An 18,648-nucleotide genomic window follows, 5' to 3' on the forward strand; every position below is an offset into this window, starting at 1 on the left:
AATAACAGAGTTGGAAGGGACCTTTTAAGGTCCCTTCCAACTCCTGCTATTTGATTCTATTATCCTGACTGTAACCTCAGACTGACCCAAACCCTGAATTAGCTCCAGAGATTTTCCAAGGGACGAAACTTGTATGTTGTGAGGGGTTTGTGTGTGTGTGTGTGTGTGTGTGTGTGTGTGTATTTTGTGTCTGCTTGGTGGAATTGTGTGATCAGCCAGGGAAAGAAAGGGAGGTGGGTAGGATTTGGGGAGCCCCCCCTCCCCACTACATGGGCCTGGCTTTGAAAGTCATGGTGCTGGTGTGTGTGTGGGGGGGGGGAGTGAGGGATCAAACCCCCACCTGTCTGCCCCCCCCGCTTTGCAAATGGACAAAACCTCTCGTCCAGCTGTAGGAAGTTAGCCCCACCCCTCTCCTAGCCAAAAATGAAATATCCTAGGAAACAGTAAAAAGGCAGAATATTTCCCCTAAAAAGAGTAAAGTAGAAACTCCCCTCAGAAGCAGAAAAGCTCACCCCCCACCCTCACACCATTGTGAATTAAGGCCTAGGACCAGAGTATTCTACATCACAAAAGCCTCTATCCATCTCACCACCTGGTGCCTGGGAAGACTGCATCAGCCAGCACTCAAGTGGAGCCATGCGGTCCAGAAAAAAAGTCTACAATGATAGCTGAGACCCCGCACCTCTGGGAGTCTGACAGCCAATGGGATAGCTTTCTTACACAGGAACGGTCGGGAAGGAACTTAGAGGTCATCTAGTCCAACCCCGCCGCCCATCCAAGCGGGACACTCTACACCATTTCTGGTGGGACCCAACAGAGGGCATAAAACTCTCAGCATATCTCCTTCCTTCTTTTTCCTTTCACCCAACAACCTCTCGAAAGCACGTGGCCGTCTTTTTTTTCCCCCTTCGGAGCTCCAAGCCACGGGGGGGTCTTGTCCACCATTAAACCATCTTTCCAAGCGGCACCCCACCCCCACCCCACCCCGCTGCTTTGGAACTGAACCCCAAAAGGATCATTCTTCCAACGCAGCCCAAAATCCAGAACTGCAGAGAGAGAAAGAGAGAAAAAAGAGAGAGAGAGAAAAGGGAGGAGGGAGAGACGAGAGAAACACAATTTTTCCGCTGTGTCAGGGAATAGCTGTCTGGTTTGTGAGTCCGTCCTCCCCCCCCCCGATCCCCCTCCCTCCCCGTCTCCCACGCTGGTTTCTTGGCAGAGGGGCTGAAAGTGGAAAAAAGGTCACCACAGAGAAATGGGAGGAGGGTGGGGGGGGGGAGAATAAGAGGATTGACCCGAGTCAGCAAAAGAATGTGAGTTTATTTTGCATTGGGCTTTTGGGGGGAGTGGGGGAGGTCAACCAAAGCTCTTGGAGGTGGGGGGGAAGTGGGGAGGGGTAAGGGGGCTGGGTGGGAGGCTCTTCCCTTGGAGGGGAGAGAGAGAGAGAGACAGGGTGTTGTGTTTGGGGGGGTTTCGGGTTGCTGGGAATTTGCATTTCACGTTGGCAAGATTGCCAAAAAGGGGTGGCCGTTGCTTCCTTCCGAGGGTGGAATGAAACCGGCTGGCGCAAGGTGGCCCAGCTGGCTTTGCGTAGGACTAGAATTCCCAGTCTTCCAGAGTCACCCAGCTGGCTTTCATGCCTAAGGCGGGACTAGAACTCCCCGTCACCTGGTGATTGGGCTAAAGTCACCCAGATGGCCTTCATAGGGACTAGAACTCCCTGTCTCCTGGTGATTGGCCCAAAGTCACCCAATTGATCTTCCTACCTAAGGCAGGACTAGAACTCCCCATCTCCTGGTGAATGGCCCAAAGTTCTCCAATCGGCTTTTGTGTCTAAGGTGGGACTAGAACTCCCCGTCTCCTGGCGATTGGCCCAAAGTCACCCAATTGACCTTCCTACCTAAGGTGGGACTAGAACTCCCCGTCTCCTAGTGATTGGCCCAAAATCACCCAATTGACCTACCTACCTAAGGTGGGACTAGAACTCCCCATCTCCTGGTGAATGGCCCAAAGTTCTCCAATCGCCTTTTGTGTCTAAGGTGGGACTAGAACTCCCCGTCTCCTGGTGATTGGCCCAAAGTCACCCAATTGACCTTCCTACCTAAGGCGGGACTAGAACTCCCCGTCTCCTAGTGATTGGCCCAAAATCACCCAATTGACCTACCTACCTAAGGTGGGACTAGAACTCCCCATCTCCTAGTGATAGGCCCAAAGTCACCCAATTGACCTTCCTACCTAAGGCGGGTTCTAGAACTCCCCATCTCCTGGCGATTGGCCCAAAGTTCTCCAATCGGCTTTTGTGTCTAAGGCGGGACTAGAACTCCCCGTCTCCTGGCGATTCTCTTTTCCCCTTCTTTTCTTCTTTCTTGCGAAAGTTTTGCTTTCGGTCTGGCCTCTTTTCTAAGCAGGCCGCGTCAAGCCGTGGTCCGATTCTCGGACGCCCTTCTCATCCCGAGCGTGACGTGAGCAAATGACCTTCGCCTGGTGTGCTCGGAGGCCTGGACTGCCCAACACCCTTGGGTGGGGGTTTGAGGGGGAAACTGGACACTGAGTGGACGGCCCAATTCCAGCTATTCAAACCTAGATGGATGGGGAGGCTTTGAGAAGAAGAAGGCACCAAGTTGGAAGAGCTCTCGAATTACACGTCGTAAATCCGATAGGAATGATTTAAAATAATTTTTTTTAAAAAAACCACCCAGATTACTTATTTTTTCTCCAAGGTTTTTGTCGGGGCCAAGTTGAACGGCTCTTTGCCGGGCCTTTTAAGCTGGCCAAAACATAATAATAAAATAAAATAAAACACATTCCTCTACTTATGACTGCGATCGAGGCCAAAATGTCTGTTGCTAAACGAGACATCTGTTAAGCAAATCGTTGCAGGGGCTAAGTGTATCGCCTGGTTGTTAAGCAAAAGTGAGTATTAGATTAACAGAGTTGGAAAGGACCTCGTAGGTCATCTAGTCCAACCCCACCTCCCCGCCCAAGCAGGCGGCCCTATCCCGTTTCTGACAAATATAAGTCGATGGAGCCCAAATGATAAAAAAAAAAAAACCCAAAGACTCAGGTGGCCCAAAGCAGAAAAAAAAAAAAAAGGAAAAATAAGTTGGAAGGGAACTTGTAGGTCATCTAGTCCAACCCTCGACTCAGGGATTGAAGCAGACGGGGTGGGGTGGGGGGGTGGTACTGAAGTGGCCCAAAGCAGACCAGGGCTGACCATCAGAAGATCTAAGATGACTTTTAAATCATCTTTAGGAATGGATGGGCGTGTCAACTCGCAAAATATTTCTCTGATCTTTTTAGAGCCGCCAACAGAAAGGGAGGGGGAAGAGCAGCGCGGCAGCTTGCAAACCGAAAGTGCATTCCATCAATATTTTCAAAGATAGTACCTAGACGACCGAAGTTTCAACCCCCGGCAAATATCTAACTGGAGAGCATGATGGATGACTCTGGGCTATGGACGTGTCCCATTGGAGAATAGGAATTATGAAACCAGGGTCAAGGGGGACAATGAACGACGTGCCTTGATTCAGCTACACCCAGGCAGTGCCGGATATATTAACTCCCAATAAATCCTTTTGAAGTTTTGGAAGTTTGGCTCGAGACTCGCGGTTTAAATGCGGTTATGGGCCGGAATCCTGACAGGGTGAGCCGAGAAGTCATCCTCCAGAAGAGACTTGGCAAACCGTAGTCAATGCTACGGGTGAGTTGCAATTCTGGAAAACGACTGGATTTTTCTCCAGAAAGTTTGGTTGGGAAAGGCCCTTGGTCCTTTTTTTTCGGTGGGGACTTTTTTTTGGCCAAGTTTTGGAGTAGCTCATAGAGGGAATTCAAATCGGCTCTTGACCGGTTGAGTTTGCCTGCACGTCTTTTGGGCCGCTGATTCAGAGCCACCATTTTGGACTTTCCGTCCATGCGAGAACGGACGACGGAAAGTCCAAACCGTGGCTCTAAATCAGCGGCCCGCGGAGGAGGCCCAGGAGTAGCACGCAGGCTTCACGGAGGGTGTGTGTGTGTGTGTGTGTGTGTGTGTTTAGGACTCCCTTCTCTGGAAGGTCTTGCAGCGTTGTTGTTTTTTTTTCAGATCCCGAGGGGATCCACTGGACTTTTCGCACGATGACGCCCTCAACCCTGCGGAGCGAGGGATCCTGGAGAATCTCCGCCAACGTCAACGGGAATGTTTTCCCAGACGCCCAGGGCCAACCCCGTTCCTGGGGGAGCAACGGAGCTGGGATGCAGCCAAGTGTCTGGCTCCAGAAAGATCCAGAGACATCCTTCCAGAAATTTCTGCAAGGATCCGCTTCGGTACGGCAAAGCGGTGGCGGATCGAACTGTCTGTTTCTAAACTTCTGCATTTCCTCCGGTCGTTCCCCACCTTTGATCTCCACTCGTTCATCACGATGTCTCCCTCTTTCTGTGCTTTCTGTTTTTCTTTCTTCACCCTTCTAAATTCTCCTTTTGTCTTTCTCTCTTCACTTTGGGGTGAAACCTCATTTCCTCCCTATTGTTTGACGCACCCCCTTTTTCTCTGGCACCAGATGAATTCTCTCTTTGTCTTTCTCTCTCATTCTCTCTCCATTTCTCTCCCTCTCTCTCTCCATCTCTCTTACTCATTCTCTCTCCCATTCTCCCTCTCATTCATTCTCTCTCCATCTCCCTCTCTCTCCCTCTCTCTCATTCTCTCTCTTCCTCTATCTCTTTCATTCTCCCTCTCTTTTTTTCTCATTCTCTCTCTATCTCCCTTTCTCTCATTCTTTCTCCCCCCTCTTTCTCATTCTCTCTCCATTTCTTTCCCTTTCTCTTCTCTCTCATTCGTTCTCTCTCCATCTCTCTCCCTCCTTCTCTCCTTCTCCCTCCCTCCCTCTCCCTCCCCTCCTCTCCATCTCTCATTCTCTCCATCTCTTTCATTCTCTCCCATTCTCTCTCTCTCCATCTCCCTCTCTCTCCCTCTCCCATTCTCCCTCTCTCTCATTCATCCTCCCTCTCTTTTTCTCTCATTCTCTCTTCCTCTCCCTCTCTCTCATTCTCTCTCCCCCCTTTCTCTCATTCTCTCTCCCTCTTTCTCTCTCATTCTCTCTCCATTTCTCTCCTTCTCTTATTCTCTCGTTCGTTCTCTCTCCATCTCTCTCCCTCCCTCTCTCATTCTCCCTCCTTCCCTCTCCCTCCCCTCCTCTCCATCTCTCATTCTCTCCATCTCTCTCTCATTCTCTCCCTCCCTCCCTCTCCCTCCCCCTCTCTCATTCTCTCTCTCTCCATCTTTCTCTCTTTCTCTCTCTCTCTTTCTGGCTCATCTCTTTTGCTGACACCGAATTTGGGCCTGCCGGACATCTGGAAGCCATCAGCGCCGTAAATAGAGCCGAGTTCCAAATTTTCCACCAACCCCCCCTCCCTCCAAAATACCCATCTTGTGGCAGGCCGAGGGTTGCTCTCCTCCCCAACTTTAATCTTTGAGAAACGAGTCTGGCTTTGCCTCTTCTCCGTCCCTCCGAAAGTTCTCCCCGGGGCCTCCACGGTCCCTGCAAAAATCGGGCAAAAAAAGAGGCAAAAACAGAATTATGAAAGGAAAAAAAAACAGCCTCCAAAATTTGCAAGCCCTTCTCATTCCCTTCCCGGCTGACTTTGCAAGGAGCGACGTCCCCGGGGACGAGGCCGAAGGAAGACATCTGTTGTACGTCACCCCTGGCAGCCGAGATCCTTAATAATAACAGAAAAACAGAGTTGGAAGGGACCTTGAGGGGCATCTAGTCCAAACCCCCCCAAGCGGGAGAGTATCATCTCCTCCTCCTCCTCCTCCTCCTCCTCCTCCTCCTCCTCTTCCTCTTCCTCTTCTTCTTCTCCTTCTTCTCCTTCTTCCTCCTCCTCTTCCTCCTCCTCCTCTTCCTCCTCCTCTTCTTCTTCCTGCTCCTCCTCCTCCTCTTTCTCTTCCTCTTCCTCTTCTTCTTCTTCTTTTTCTCCTCCTTCTTCCTCCTCTTCCTCTTCTTCCTCGTCTTCTTCCTTTTCTTCTTCCTCCTCCTCCTCCTCCTCCTCTTCTTCTTCTTCTTCTTCCTCTTCTTCTTCTCCTTGTTCTCCTTCTTCTTCCTCCTCCTCTTCTTCTTCCTGCTCCTCCTCCTCTTCTTCCTCTTCCTCTTCTTTTTCTCCTCCTTCCTCCTCCTCCTCCTCTTCCTCCTCCTCCTCCTCCTCCTCTTTCTTCTTCTTCTTGTTCTTCTTCTTCTCCTTCTTCTTCTTCTTCTTCCTCCTCCTCCTCCTCCTCTTCCTCCTCCTCTTCTTCCATATCCTCCTCCTCCTCCTCTTTCTCCTCCTTCCTCCTCCTTCTCTTCCTCTTCCTCCTCCTTCTCTTCCTCCTCCTCCTCCTCCTCCTCCTCCTCCTCCTCCTCCTCTTCCCCTTCCCCTTCTCCTTCTCCTTCTCCTCCTCCTTCTCCTTCTCCTTCTTCTTCTTCTTCTTCTCAGGCCTATATGTCAGCTGGATTGCTGGTGACAGCCTTTGGAAGAATCTGGGTTTCTGGATTTGCAAAGCAGAGGTTGCACAAAAGCCTTGTTGGGGGGGGGGAGGGGATTCTCCAGCTGGGCTGCAGGGGAGGGGAGGCAGCTGGGTGAGATCAGAGACATTCAGGGCAGAAAAATGCTGAGTTGGGGAGGCGAGATGAGATAAGGGAGCTGCGGACAGATTCCTGGCTGGTTGTCTCTGCTTTGGGGAAGAGGCATATTTTCCTGGGCTCAGAGCCACTTGGGTGGTTGCATGAATGAATCAAATGGAGGCAGGCCGAAAAACAGCCTTGGATACGCACACACACACACACACACCAAAGACTGTAAATATATTTACAGTGTGTGTGCATGTGTGTGTGTGTGTGTGTATCTATCTATCTATCTATCTATCTATCTATCTATCTATCTATCTAGGTCTTTGGTGTTCTCCAAAGTTGGTTGTTTTCTTTCAGACCTTTCATGATCCAGCTTGGTAACATAATCAGTGCTAGGAGAGAGTGGGATTCGCTCTCTCTTTATATACAAGTAGATTGGATAGAAGAGAATATTTATAGCTCGGAGTTGAAATGGGGGGGTCCTTGGTGTTCTCTGAGCTTGGTGGCTTTCTCGGAGACGTTTCAGGACCCAACTAGGGAACATCATCAGGGCTAGAAGGCAATGGGGTTAATGGAGAGGAGGAAGGGGGAGGGCGGAGGAGGGGAGAGGAGGAGGACTGTGGGGTCCTTGGTGTTTTGTAAGCTTGGTTGCTTTCTTGCAGACATTTCATGACCCAGCTAGGTAACATCTACCCTAGAAGGGAGTGGGGTTATGGAGAAGAGGAGGAGGAGGAGGAGGAGGAGGAGGAAGAGGAGGAGGAGGAGGAGGAGGAGGAGGAGGAGGAGGAGGAGGAGGAGGAGGAGGAGGAGGAGGAGGACAACGACTGTGGGTGTTTACTACCCTCTGAACTTAGTTTTCTGCTTGCAGACATTTCATTTCCCAGCTAGGGAACATCATCAGGGCTAGAAGGAGTGGGGTTATGTATTACATATTATGTATATTATTATATTATGTATTATATAAACATAGAGCAAGCCCCACTCACTTGCAGCAGTGATGATGTTCCCCAGTTGGGTCATGAAACATTTGCCAGAAAGCAACCAAGTTCAGAGAGGACCAAGGACCCCAAAGGTCATCTCCTCCTCCTCCTCCTCCTCCTCCTCCTCCTCCTCCTCCTCCTCCTCCTCCTCTTCCTCTCCACAATCCCCATCCTCCTTCCAGCACTGATGAGGTTCCCTAGTTGGGTCACGAAACGTCCTGCGACAAAAACCACCGGTCCTCACTTTTACAGCCATTGCTGAGGTCAAAATCAAGGGTGATCCGCATTTGTAACTTTCCCAAGCCGGCTTCCGAGAAACAGAATTGATGGCGGAAGCAGATTCATTTAACACCAGTGTAGGAGGAAGGAAGGAAGGAAGGAAGGAAGGAAGGAAGGAAGGAAGGAAGGAAGGAAGGAAGGAAAAATAGCAGAATAACAGAATTGGAAGGGACCTTGGAGGTCTTCTAGTCCAACCCCCTGCCCAGGCAGGAAACCCTATAGTATTTCAGCCAAAAGCTGTTGAGGCTATGGAAGAAATTTTCTGTAGGTGAGGCTGTCCCCACAACAGACCTTTTTTCTCCTGGGACCTGGGTCTATTCGGACCCGGTATTCCACAATATTTTTATTTTTATTATTATTATTTATTCTGAGTTTTGGGGCGTTAAGTTTGACTCACCATGAGGCAGAGCCCACAGCTCCTAAATGTGCAGTGGAAGGCTTCTACCACTAGAGGGCGACAGCGGGCTTTCTATCAATTTTCCTTAAAAATAAATAAATTATCCAGAGATCTTTGTGTTTTTGTGTGTTGTATGATACAAGAGGGAAGCTGGGATCAGGTACACAAACACCTCTTTCAAATATTCCAGTGTGAACTGCAGTTTGTGTGTCATCTATCTATCTATCTATCTATCTATCTATCTATCTATCTATCATCTATCTATCCCTATTCTATTTATTCCTATATATCTGTCTGTCTATCTCTATTCTATTTATATCTATCATCTCTCCCTATACACACACACACACACATATACCATTTATCTATTATCTATCTCTATTCTATTTCTCTCTCTCTCATCTCTCTTTCCCTCCCTCCCTCTCTTATACACACGCACATATATATATTCTATTTATCTATTACTTATCTATCTCTATACTATTTATCTTTATTGTCTGTTATCAATCTCTATCTATCTATCTATCTATCTATCTATCTATCTATCTATCATCTATCATCTATCTATCATCTGTCTCTCCCTCCCTCCTTCCCTCTCTACACACACACACACACATATTCTATTTATCTATTATCTATCTATCTCTATTCTATTTATCTCTATTATCGATCTCTATTCTATTCCTATCTATCTATCATCTATCTATCTATCTATCTATCTATCTATCTATCTATCTATCTATCTCTATATTATCTATCATCTATCTATCATCTGTCTCTCTCTCCCTCCCTCCCTCTACACACACACACACACACACATACACACACATTCTATTTAACTATTATCTATCTATCTCTATTCTATTTATCTCTATTATCTATTATCAATCTCTATTCTATTCACATCTATCTATCTATCTATCATCTATCTATCTATCTATCTATCTATCTATCTATCTATCATCTATCTATCTATCTATCTATCTATCTATCTATCTATCTATCTATCATCTATCTATCTATCATCTATCTATCTATCTATCTATCTATCTATCTATCTATCTATCTATCTATCATCTCTTTCAAGCTGCCTCCCATCCATCTGCAGACCGAGTTAAGGCTCAGCTCTTAACCCTCCTCAGGATCTTCAGGATTAGTGACAGAGTCAATTAGAATCCACCGCCAATTATGCACTTAACACAAGAAGGGATTAGGTGGGTGTGGGGGGTATTGCAAAATAGGGGCAAAATTGGTCGTCCCTCAGTGGGGGCCCTTTTTCACAGATGGCAGGGAAGACTTGCCAGGGGGGCTCCGTGCATTGCACCAACTTGTTTTTGCGGAATCCACCGTTGAGGGCTTGCTCTGCGGGGCTCTTTAAAGCACGCCGAACATTCAAGGCCAGCGCAGTGTATCTGATTCTTTGCATTGTCTTTCAATACTGATTCAGGGAGGAGGAGGTTGCGCAGTGAGTCTTGCAAAGGGGGAGGTACTTTTGAGGATGCGGTGGGGGGGCGGGGAGAGGGATGGACCTGGATGTTTTGCTCCCCACTTGGGGAAGGGAGGAAGGAAGGAAGGAAATTTGTGTGAAAAAGAGGAAGGAAAGGAGAAAGGAAAGGAGAAGAAGAGAGAGGCAGGCAGGAAGGAAGGAAATTTGTGTGAAAAAGAGGGAGGAAAGGAACGGAAAAGAGGAGGGAGGGAGGGAGAGAGGGAGGAAGGAAGGAAGAAAGGAAGAAAGGAAGGAAGGAAAGAAGGAAGGAAGGAAGGAAGGAAGGAAGGAAAGAAATTCGTGTGAGAAATGAGGGAGGAAAGGAGAAAGGAAAGGAAATGAAAAGAGGAGAGGAAGGAAGGAAAGTTGTGTGAAAAAGAGGGAGGAAAGGAAAGGAGGAGAGAGAGAGGCAGGCAGGCAGGCAGGAAATTTGTGTGAAAAGGAGGGAGGAAAGGAAAGGAAAAGAGGAGAGGAAAGGAGGGAGGGAGGCAGGCAGAAAGGAAGGAAGGAAGGAAGGAAGGAAGGAAGGAAGGAAGGAAGGAAGGAAGGAAGGAAGGAAGGAAGGAAGGAAAGAAGGAAGGAAATATGTGTGAAAAATGAGGGAGGAAAGGAGAAAGGAAAGAAAAGGAAAGGAAAGGAGGAGAGAGGAAGACAGGCAGGCAGGCAGGAAAAGTGTATGAAAAAGAGGGAGGAAAGGGAAAAGAAAAAAGGAGAGAGGGAGGAGGAATGGAAGGAAAGGAAGGAAGGGGAAAAGGAGGGGGGGGAAGGAGAAAGGAAGGAAGGACAATAAAGAACAATAAAGACAAACAGTGAAAAAGAACCCATGAGAATACAAAACTTTTGCCTGAGGAGGAATTCTACGGATCACAGAAAACTGTGTTATGTTTTTTAGACGTTCTGGACCAGAACAGCCAAGATTGGGGTGTAGCAACCTGGCTTGTCCTGTTCTTGATTTATTAGTTCTAACTGCTGGCTTATATATATATATTTATTTATTTAAAAAAAAATCTTGGAGGGCATAATGTATAATGAATCCAGGACAAGCTTTGGCCGATGCCAGGACAAAGTATAAAAATCCATTTTACAAGGAACTCAGCGGTGGTTTTGCTTGCAGCAAACACATTAATACTTGTTAAAAAATAAAATAAAATAAAAATAAAAGGAAGGGTTGCAGAATTTCGTTAAAAGGGGATGATTTTCAGGGGAGGATGAAGTCGAAAAAAATCAAGACAGATTGTTAGGATTCTGTGATTCTATTTTATAGTCCTCGATTTACAATGGGCTTTTTTTTTGTAAATAAACTTTATTAAACATTAAAAAATATATACATAATGCAAAGAATTTCGTAAGATACAAAACCAGAAAGATATACATAACCAATAAACCAATAAACGTAAAAAACATAAAACATTTCTCATTGCTTAGACGGTGAGCTCTTATCAAACAATTTTCCAATACTTCCTTCCTTCCTTCCTTCCTTCCTTCCTTCCTTCCTTCCTTCCTTCCTTCCTTCCTTCCTCTGACTTATTCCTTTCGTTCCTTCCTTACATCCATCCATCTCACCCATTTTCTTTCCTTCCATCCTGCCCCCTTCCTCCCTCCCTCCCTTCTTTCCTTCCTCCCTCCCTCCCTCCCTTCCTTCCTTCCTTCCTTCCTTCCTTCCTTCCTTCCTTCCTTCTTTCCTTCCTTCCTCTGACTTATTCCTTCCTCCCTCCTCCCTCCCTCCCTCCCTCCCTTCCTTCCTTCCTTCCTTCCTTCCTTCCTTCCTTCCTTCCTTCCTTCCTCTGACTTATTCCTTCCTTCCTCCCTCCCTCCCTCCCTCCCTTCTTTCCTTCTTTCCTTCCTTCCTTCCCTGGAGGTTTTAAAGAAGAAACTGAAGCATTTGGCTGAAATGAAATTAGGCTCTCCTGGCCTGAGCAGTGGGTTAGACTAGAAGGCCTCTAAGGTTCCTTCTAACTCTATCATTCTATTCTGTTATTCTGGTCGGAGGGAAAAGCAAGCTGGAGATTGCAATGGGGCGAGGGGCATCCCCGAGACCTCCCCAAATCTCAGATTCCCCCCTCTCTCTGCCTTTAGGGCTGATCCAACCTGCCTCCACCCAACCTGCCTATGGTTTAAGAAGCTGTTGAAGGCGGCATATCCTTCCTGAGCTGTTTAAAACTCTCCCAAAGGCGGCTTAGCTTTGTTAATCGGGCAGCTAAATCACAGCGTTTCGGGAAGAACTTCAGGTTAGAGCAGAAAAACAGAATAAACACACACACACACATATATATATATTTCACCCCGCTGTTTGTAACCGGAGTTTGAGGCCAACTGGATGCTTCAATGTCCGTCTTTCAGGATTCTCCTTTCCAGCCTGAAAAAAAAAAATAAAGTTTTAAAAACCAGGTAAGCAGCTTAAACTAGCCTTGCAATGGGGGTTTAAAAAGGAAAAAAAAATTAATAAAATTAGCACGGAGATTCGATGCTCCAGTCGGAATTAAAATTTAGCACGGTCTCCGGGCCTGTGAGAGCAGGGAAAACGGGCTTTGATTTCTCATTTGTTGAGATCGGGGGAATTTCGGTCCACTTTTGCAAGAATAAAATAAATACCATCTGAATCGAGAGGATGTAATCACTTTTCCCCCTTTCTTCAGTTATTAACTCAAAAGGAAGGTGCCAGAATGATATAGTCTGTGAAGGTCGCTCAATTATTATTGTTTCCCCAATTTTATTTATTGGCATTTATTTATCGCGTTGCCCCGTATCATATTTTCTAGTAGCTTACATTGACCAACAAAATAGACACTATATATATATATATATATATATATATATCTATATAATATCCATCTATATCTATATCTATATCTATCTATCTATTTATCTATCTATGAGATAAGATGTTTATATGTCTCTTTAAAAAAAAATACACTGCCAATTTCTGCACTTTCACATCACAATTTGACTTTTTTTTTTTAAAAAAATGGAAATTTGCATGCAAAGCAACTTTGTCCATTTGGGGATCTGGACAGCTGATAAAAGATACAGAAATCCAATGGCTGGTAGACCTGGTACTTTGGAATTATAGTCCAAATTTTTGGCAAGCTTGCCTTCAAAAGAAAACCTCCCTGAATTCAGAAATATTTCAAAGGGGAAAGCTAACCTCATTCCTCTTGACATTTCATTTTATATTTAACTACACTGTATTATTTTATTGTGTTGCAGTGATTGAGTTGTCTGCTTATTTATTTTGTATCTGACTTAACTTTATATGTGATTGCATTATTGTATTGCATTGTTTTTACTGATGGATTGATATGTTTTTTTTATTTATTTTACATTTTGTTTCATTTTATATTGTATTGTATTGTACTATTGTATTGCATGGATAGATCTACCGATACTAATTTATTTTACATTTTGTTCCATTTAATATTTTATGGTATTGTTTTATTGTATAGCATTGATGAATTGATCTACTTACTTGTTTTATATTTTATTTAATTTTATATTGTATTGTCTACTGCTTGACAGGGGGGTTGGATTAGAAAACCTCCAAAGTCCCTTCCAGCTCTCTTATTCTGTTATTCTTCCTTCCTTCCTTCCTTCCTTCCTTCCTTCCTTCCTTCCTCACACGTATTTGCTCCTTCCCTCCCTCCCTCTTTATCTCTGCCTCCCTCCCTTCCTTTCTCACACAAATTCCCTTCTTTCTTTCCTTTCTTCCACCCTCCCTTCCTTCTTTCGTCCCTCCCTCTCTCTCTGCCTCCCTCCCTTCCTTTCTCACACACCTTCCTTCTTTCCTTCCTTCATTCCTTCCTCCCTTCTTTCCTTCTTCTGTCTCTTTCTCCCTCCCTCCCTTTCTCAAACAAATTCCCTCCCTCCCTTCCTTCCTTCCTTCCTTCCTTCCTTCCTTCCTTCCTTCCTTCCTTCCTTCCTTCCTTCCTTCCTTCCTTCTCCATCACATCAAGAAGAAATTAGACAACCATTGGTGTGTAATGGTAGAAAGTCTCCTGCTTGAGTAGGAAGGGGGGTTGGACTAGAAGACCTCCAAGGTCCCTTCCAACCCTGTTATTCCACCCCACCTGCCTTTCCCCATTGCCCTTTTGCAAATTCTCTGCATTGGAGAAGACCTTCTGCCCCTTCAGCCATCTTGGTTCTCCCACCCACCCCCAATTTCTCCTTTGACCACCCCACCCATCGTCCCCAGACATGGCCCTGTTCTCCCCCTCGCAGGTAGCCCTGATCTGCAAAGCTCTGCAGGAGAGTGGCGCGTTCGAGCACCTGTCTCGTCTCCTCTGGGCTCTGCCCCCTTGGCTCACCTGGGGGCATCTCCAGCGCTTGAGGTGTTCTCCAAGCAGGGACCATGGCCTGGAGGTCCTGGGGCCGCCGTCCCTCCAGGAAATGCCCCTGGCCAGCCGGATGGGCTCCCAGCCCTCGGGGGAGCGGAGATCAATCCACCTTAGGGACTGCTATATTGAACTTCCATCCCAAGGCTCACCTGTCTGGAGGAGGGGCCCTCACCTGCCAGGAACTTCGGCCCAGTGCGGCAAGCAGAAAGCCAACAGGATCAAGGTAAAAGCGGCCTCCGAATTAAGGGGATATTTTTTGAGTTTTGAAAAACATCTAGTTTTGTTTCCTGCATCCCCCTCCCCCGCCCCCCGTCTCTAAGCCATTTTGAAGGGTGGACTTCAACTCCCAGAATTCCCCAGTCAGCATTGAGGGAATTCTGGGAGTTGAAGTCCCCCCTCTTAAAGTATGAGGGCAGGGGGATTCTGGGAGTTGAAGTCCATCAAACTTACATCATTCTGACTGGGGGATTCTGGGAGTTGAAGTCCATCAAACTTACATCATTCTGACTGGGGGATTCTGGGAGTGGAAGTCCATCAAACTTACATCATTCTGACTGGGGGATTCTGGGAGTTGAAGTCCATCAAACTTACATCATTCTGACTGGGGATTCTGGGAGTTGAGGTCCATCAAACTTACATCATTCTGACTGGGGATTCTGGGAGTTGAAGTCCATCAAACTTACATCATTCTGACTGGGGATTCTGGGAGTTGAGGTCCATCAAACTTACATCTTTCTGACTGGGGGATTCTGGGAGTTGAAGTCCATCAAACTTACATCATTCTGACTGGGGGATTCTGGGAGTTGAGGTCCATCAAACTTACATCATTCTGACTGGGGGATTCTGGGAGTTGAAGTCCATCCATCTTAAATCATTCTGACTGGGAGATTCTGGGAGTTGAAGTCCATCCATCTTACATCATTCTGACTGGGGGATTCTGGGAGTTGAAGTCCATCCATCTTAAATCATTATGACTGGGGGATTCTGGGAGTTGAAATCCACTTATCTTAAAGCATGATGGCTGGGGGATTCTGGGAGTTGAAGTCCACCCATCAATATTGCTGCATTGACAAATTTATTGCACTATTTATAAGCGCCACAATCTATCTGCAACCCAATTGCTTTGTCCTAAAATACTGAACGGTGGTCCTCTTCTCCTTCTTCTTCACTCCATCCCAGGAAAAGATCCAAAAGCTGTTGAGAGAGTGGTACCTGCAAGACCCTTACCCAAACCCTTCCCAAAAAAGGCACCTGGCCCGGACCACCGGACTCACCCCCACCCAGGTGGGCAACTGGTTTAAAAACCGTCGCCAGAGAGACCGGGCGGCCTCTGCCAAGCACAGCCGTCTCCGGACAAGAGACGAGGGGTGGAGAGAAGGGCCCCCAACTTTGAATATAAGCCAGGAAGAAAAACATATATAGAGATGCGAAATTATAAAAGGAAAAAAGAAAACTGAAAAAGAGGAAACGCAAACACGCCGAATGGAGCTATAGCCTCACGGTCAGGAGGCTGTGAGTTCGATGCTAGGCAGAGGCTAACACTTGGAATAGACTCTCTCCTGCTCGAGCAAGGGGTTGGGCTAGATGACCTCCAAGGTACCTTCCAGCTCTGTTATTCTATGTTCTATGGGGAGACTTAGCTGTGTCGATAAACAAGAACCCTGGGTGATCTACTGGAATCAATTTTGCCAATGGCTTCTTTACTGGAACCGGATCTCTGGCTGAACCATCCCTGTCTGATTTCTGATCGAACCTTGAATGGTCACTTAAATATACTTAAGCAGCACTTAAAACGATAACAACAACAAAAACCAGTTTGGATTTGATCCATCTTCCGGGAGCGTCATGGAAAGAATTTCTAGGAATAGTTGAAAAAAGTAGATAGATAGATAGATAGATAGATAGATAGATAGATGATAGATACTGCCAGAGACTGATAATTAGCTAGGTTGATGATAGATGAGAGAGAGAGAGAGAGAGAGAGAGAGAGATAGATAGACAGACAGACAGATATGTAGATATAGATACTGACAGAGACTGATAATTAGCTAGGTTGATGATAGATTAGATAGATAGAAAGATAGATAGATAGATAGAGATAGATAGATAGATAGATAGATAGATAGATAGATAGATAGATAGATAGATAGATAAGGTAGGCAGGCAGGCAGGCAAGGAAGGCAGGGAAGGAAGGAAGAAAGAAAAATGATAGGTGAGGGAGGAGAAGGGAGGGAGGAGGGAACGAAAGATGGAAGGAGACATAATATAGATAAGATAAACAGACAAGAGACAGACATACAGCAGGTAGGTAGGTAGGTAGGTAGATAAGGAAGGGAGGAAGGAAAGAAGGAAGAGATATAGACAGACAGATGACAGACAGGGGGAAGGAGGGAAGATACATAAATTTAGACACCTCTCCCCCCCTCTCTCCAAGGTGCAGGGGGAGGTGCTTAGCAAATAAGAAAAATTTACAAACCAAGCTTAATTATAATTTCCGTTCTGATCCCCTCTCACCTTCGGTATTATCCCCGAGAGATTACCTCGGGACGCTAATCCTCCGCTAAAGCTTCTACCGTCGGGATAGCCAACGCATTTGTGTCCCTAAGAGACCAACCCCTTCCCCTTTTCGAGAGGGAACAGGCGTTAACGTCTTCCTTCCTCACCTCCGCTTATCCTTCTGACACGTTCGTCCTTTCCTCCCCCCCACCCCCCACCCATAGGGCTGAAAGGTAAACACGAAACACCTTGGGAGCAGAGGACTTTTTTAAAAAATAAAATAAAAAAAGCGAAATCCGTAAAGCTTTTCAGCCTGGATTTATAAGCATCACTGTGGTTGACATTGCCAAAATAATAATAATAATAATAATAATAATAATAATAATAATAATAATAATAATAATAAAATAAAGCTAAGCAGGGCCAGGCCAGGTTGATTTTTGGATGGGAGACACCTCCTCCCCCTCCAAGAAAATTGCAAGAGGGACGAAATTGGCAGGAGCTGGGACTTTCCTTGAAAAAAACTACGGTTAAGAAGGCGGCCTTGGTTCCCCGCCACAGCTGCCTCTTCGGTTGCTTTGCAACCGTCGCCACGGCAACCCCCAGGGAGAAAGGATGCTCCGAGGCCTCGCAGCTCCTGCTCCCTGGTGGCCACCATCTGAGGGGAAAACTACTTATTTCCAAATAAACGGGGCCATCTGCCCGTTGTCGCAGGCCCGTGTCCTCTGGCTACGGCTGAGAATCAATTAGACAGCATATGCCGCTTTCCATGGTGAATAATGAAGGGGTTGAACACCGTGCGCTGTGTTCACGCGATGCTCTTTTCTTCTTTGCACTCTTTTTTTGGGGTGGGGGGAGACACGGCTTTCTCCTTGCACAATTAGGACTTGGGGAACGCCCGAGCTTGCTCCCACCTCGACGGATTTGGGGACCGCTCCCCGCAATTAAAAACTTGGTGCAAAACGAATCGTTTTCTGTTTATCCGATCTCGATTTGAACCGTTATTATTTGCCGGATGATACTTGGCAACCGTCACCATCGAGAGAGGCCGTGGATTCGATCCTGGGTAGAGGCTGATATTTCCCCCACCCCTCCCCACCGCTCTGGGCGCAATGAGAGTATATCCGCCGAATAAAACTCCGTATCGGTGACAGGAAAAAGGCAGCCGGCCAGGAAAACAACTCTCCGTTCAGTGGCCCAGACTCCACTCCCGCAAGGGATTATGGGGTCGTTAAATGATGACGATTGGACTGCAAGCAAAAAAATCCTTATCGATAAAAGTGCCATCTTGCTTGGCAAGCTCCCAATTGTGGTTACGAAGGCCGAGGACCCCACCCTGTATCCTCCCCCGTCACATAAAGACACCCCAAGAAACCAGCCAAATCGGGGACTTGAAATCCTTTTATTTCAACAATGGTGGGTGGGCTTCTGCTCGTTCCTCCACCGCTTCGATTTTTTTTCCCCACCCTATGATTCGGTTGCTGAGATTCGAACCGGTGCCCGAAAAAATTGGCAAAAATAGGAAGGAGGGACCCGAATATCTCTTTCCCTTTTACTCGTTTTTGCCCAGCCTTCTTCTCGTCCTCCAGGCCTGTGTGAGCAAATCCAATTCAGGGACTCCTCCACTTAACGACGTTTCAATGTCACACCCATTCGAAGTTACAACGGCACCGGTGGCCGTTTTTCACACTTTGTGACCATCGTAGCATTTCCCCACCCCCACCCCCACGGATTTACATTGGGGTGCTTAGCGAGCGTCTCGCGTTTTACCACGGTAGCCGTGTCACGTGGACCCCTTTTGCGGCCTCCTGCCCGGCCCAAGGAAGCCTGGATTTGCTTAACGACCGCCTTCCTGATTTAAGAACTGCAGGGATTCACTTAACAACGGGGGGCAAGGAAGGCTGCGCCATGAGGCGAAACTCACTTTTAAAAAAACCCATCTCGCTTAAGCAGCATAAATTTTGGGTTCCGTTACGGTTGTAAGAGGGAGGAATACCGGTATTATTTCACACCACGGTTACACCGAAGTGGGAAGATGCAGGGCCCCCTACTCCTGTGATGCCACAGGTGGCATATTGAGCCATTTGTGTGGGCATGCGTGGCC

General features: G+C 46.8%; 1 protein-coding gene across 2 annotated transcripts; it reads left to right on the top strand.

Moving 5' to 3' along the window:
* Nucleotides 1-3,295: 3,295 nt before the first annotated feature.
* On the top strand, nucleotides 3,296-16,380 carry LOC148124572 (homeobox protein SIX6-like). Of its 2 annotated transcripts, none has more exons than XM_087914112.1 (4): nucleotides 3,296-3,697; nucleotides 4,079-4,299; nucleotides 13,933-14,271; nucleotides 15,228-16,380. In XM_087914112.1, exons 2-4 carry the CDS (start codon nucleotides 4,111-4,113, stop codon nucleotides 15,468-15,470), a joined length of 771 nt encoding a protein of 256 aa, XP_087770238.1. In that variant the 5' UTR covers nucleotides 3,296-3,697; nucleotides 4,079-4,110; the 3' UTR covers nucleotides 15,471-16,380. The 2 variants fall into 2 exon arrangements, 1 of the variants encoding a protein (XP_087770238.1); XR_015739704.1 differs by lacking the exons at nucleotides 3,296-3,697; nucleotides 4,079-4,299 and adding exons at nucleotides 9,560-9,696; nucleotides 11,576-12,105.
* The last annotated feature ends 2,268 nt before the right edge of the window (nucleotides 16,381-18,648 follow it).

This window comes from Pseudonaja textilis, chromosome 16 (assembly GCF_049901715.1).
Source record: "Pseudonaja textilis isolate UNSWEBS1 chromosome 16, rPseTex1.2, whole genome shotgun sequence".
In the NCBI taxonomy this organism is placed as follows: Eukaryota; Metazoa; Chordata; class Lepidosauria; order Squamata; family Elapidae; genus Pseudonaja; species Pseudonaja textilis.

Bases quoted from the DNA above. Each gene is read 5' to 3' on its own strand.
- LOC148124572 (XM_087914112.1), top strand. From the start codon at position 4,111: ATGACGCCCTCAACCCTGCGGAGCGAGGGATCCTGGAGAATCTCCGCC. The intron at 4,300-13,932 runs GTACGGCAAAGC...TCCCCCTCGCAG, and splicing joins TTCTGCAAGGATCCGCTTCG to GTAGCCCTGATCTGCAAAGC. The intron at 14,272-15,227 runs GTAAAAGCGGCC...ACTCCATCCCAG, and splicing joins AGAAAGCCAACAGGATCAAG to GAAAAGATCCAAAAGCTGTT.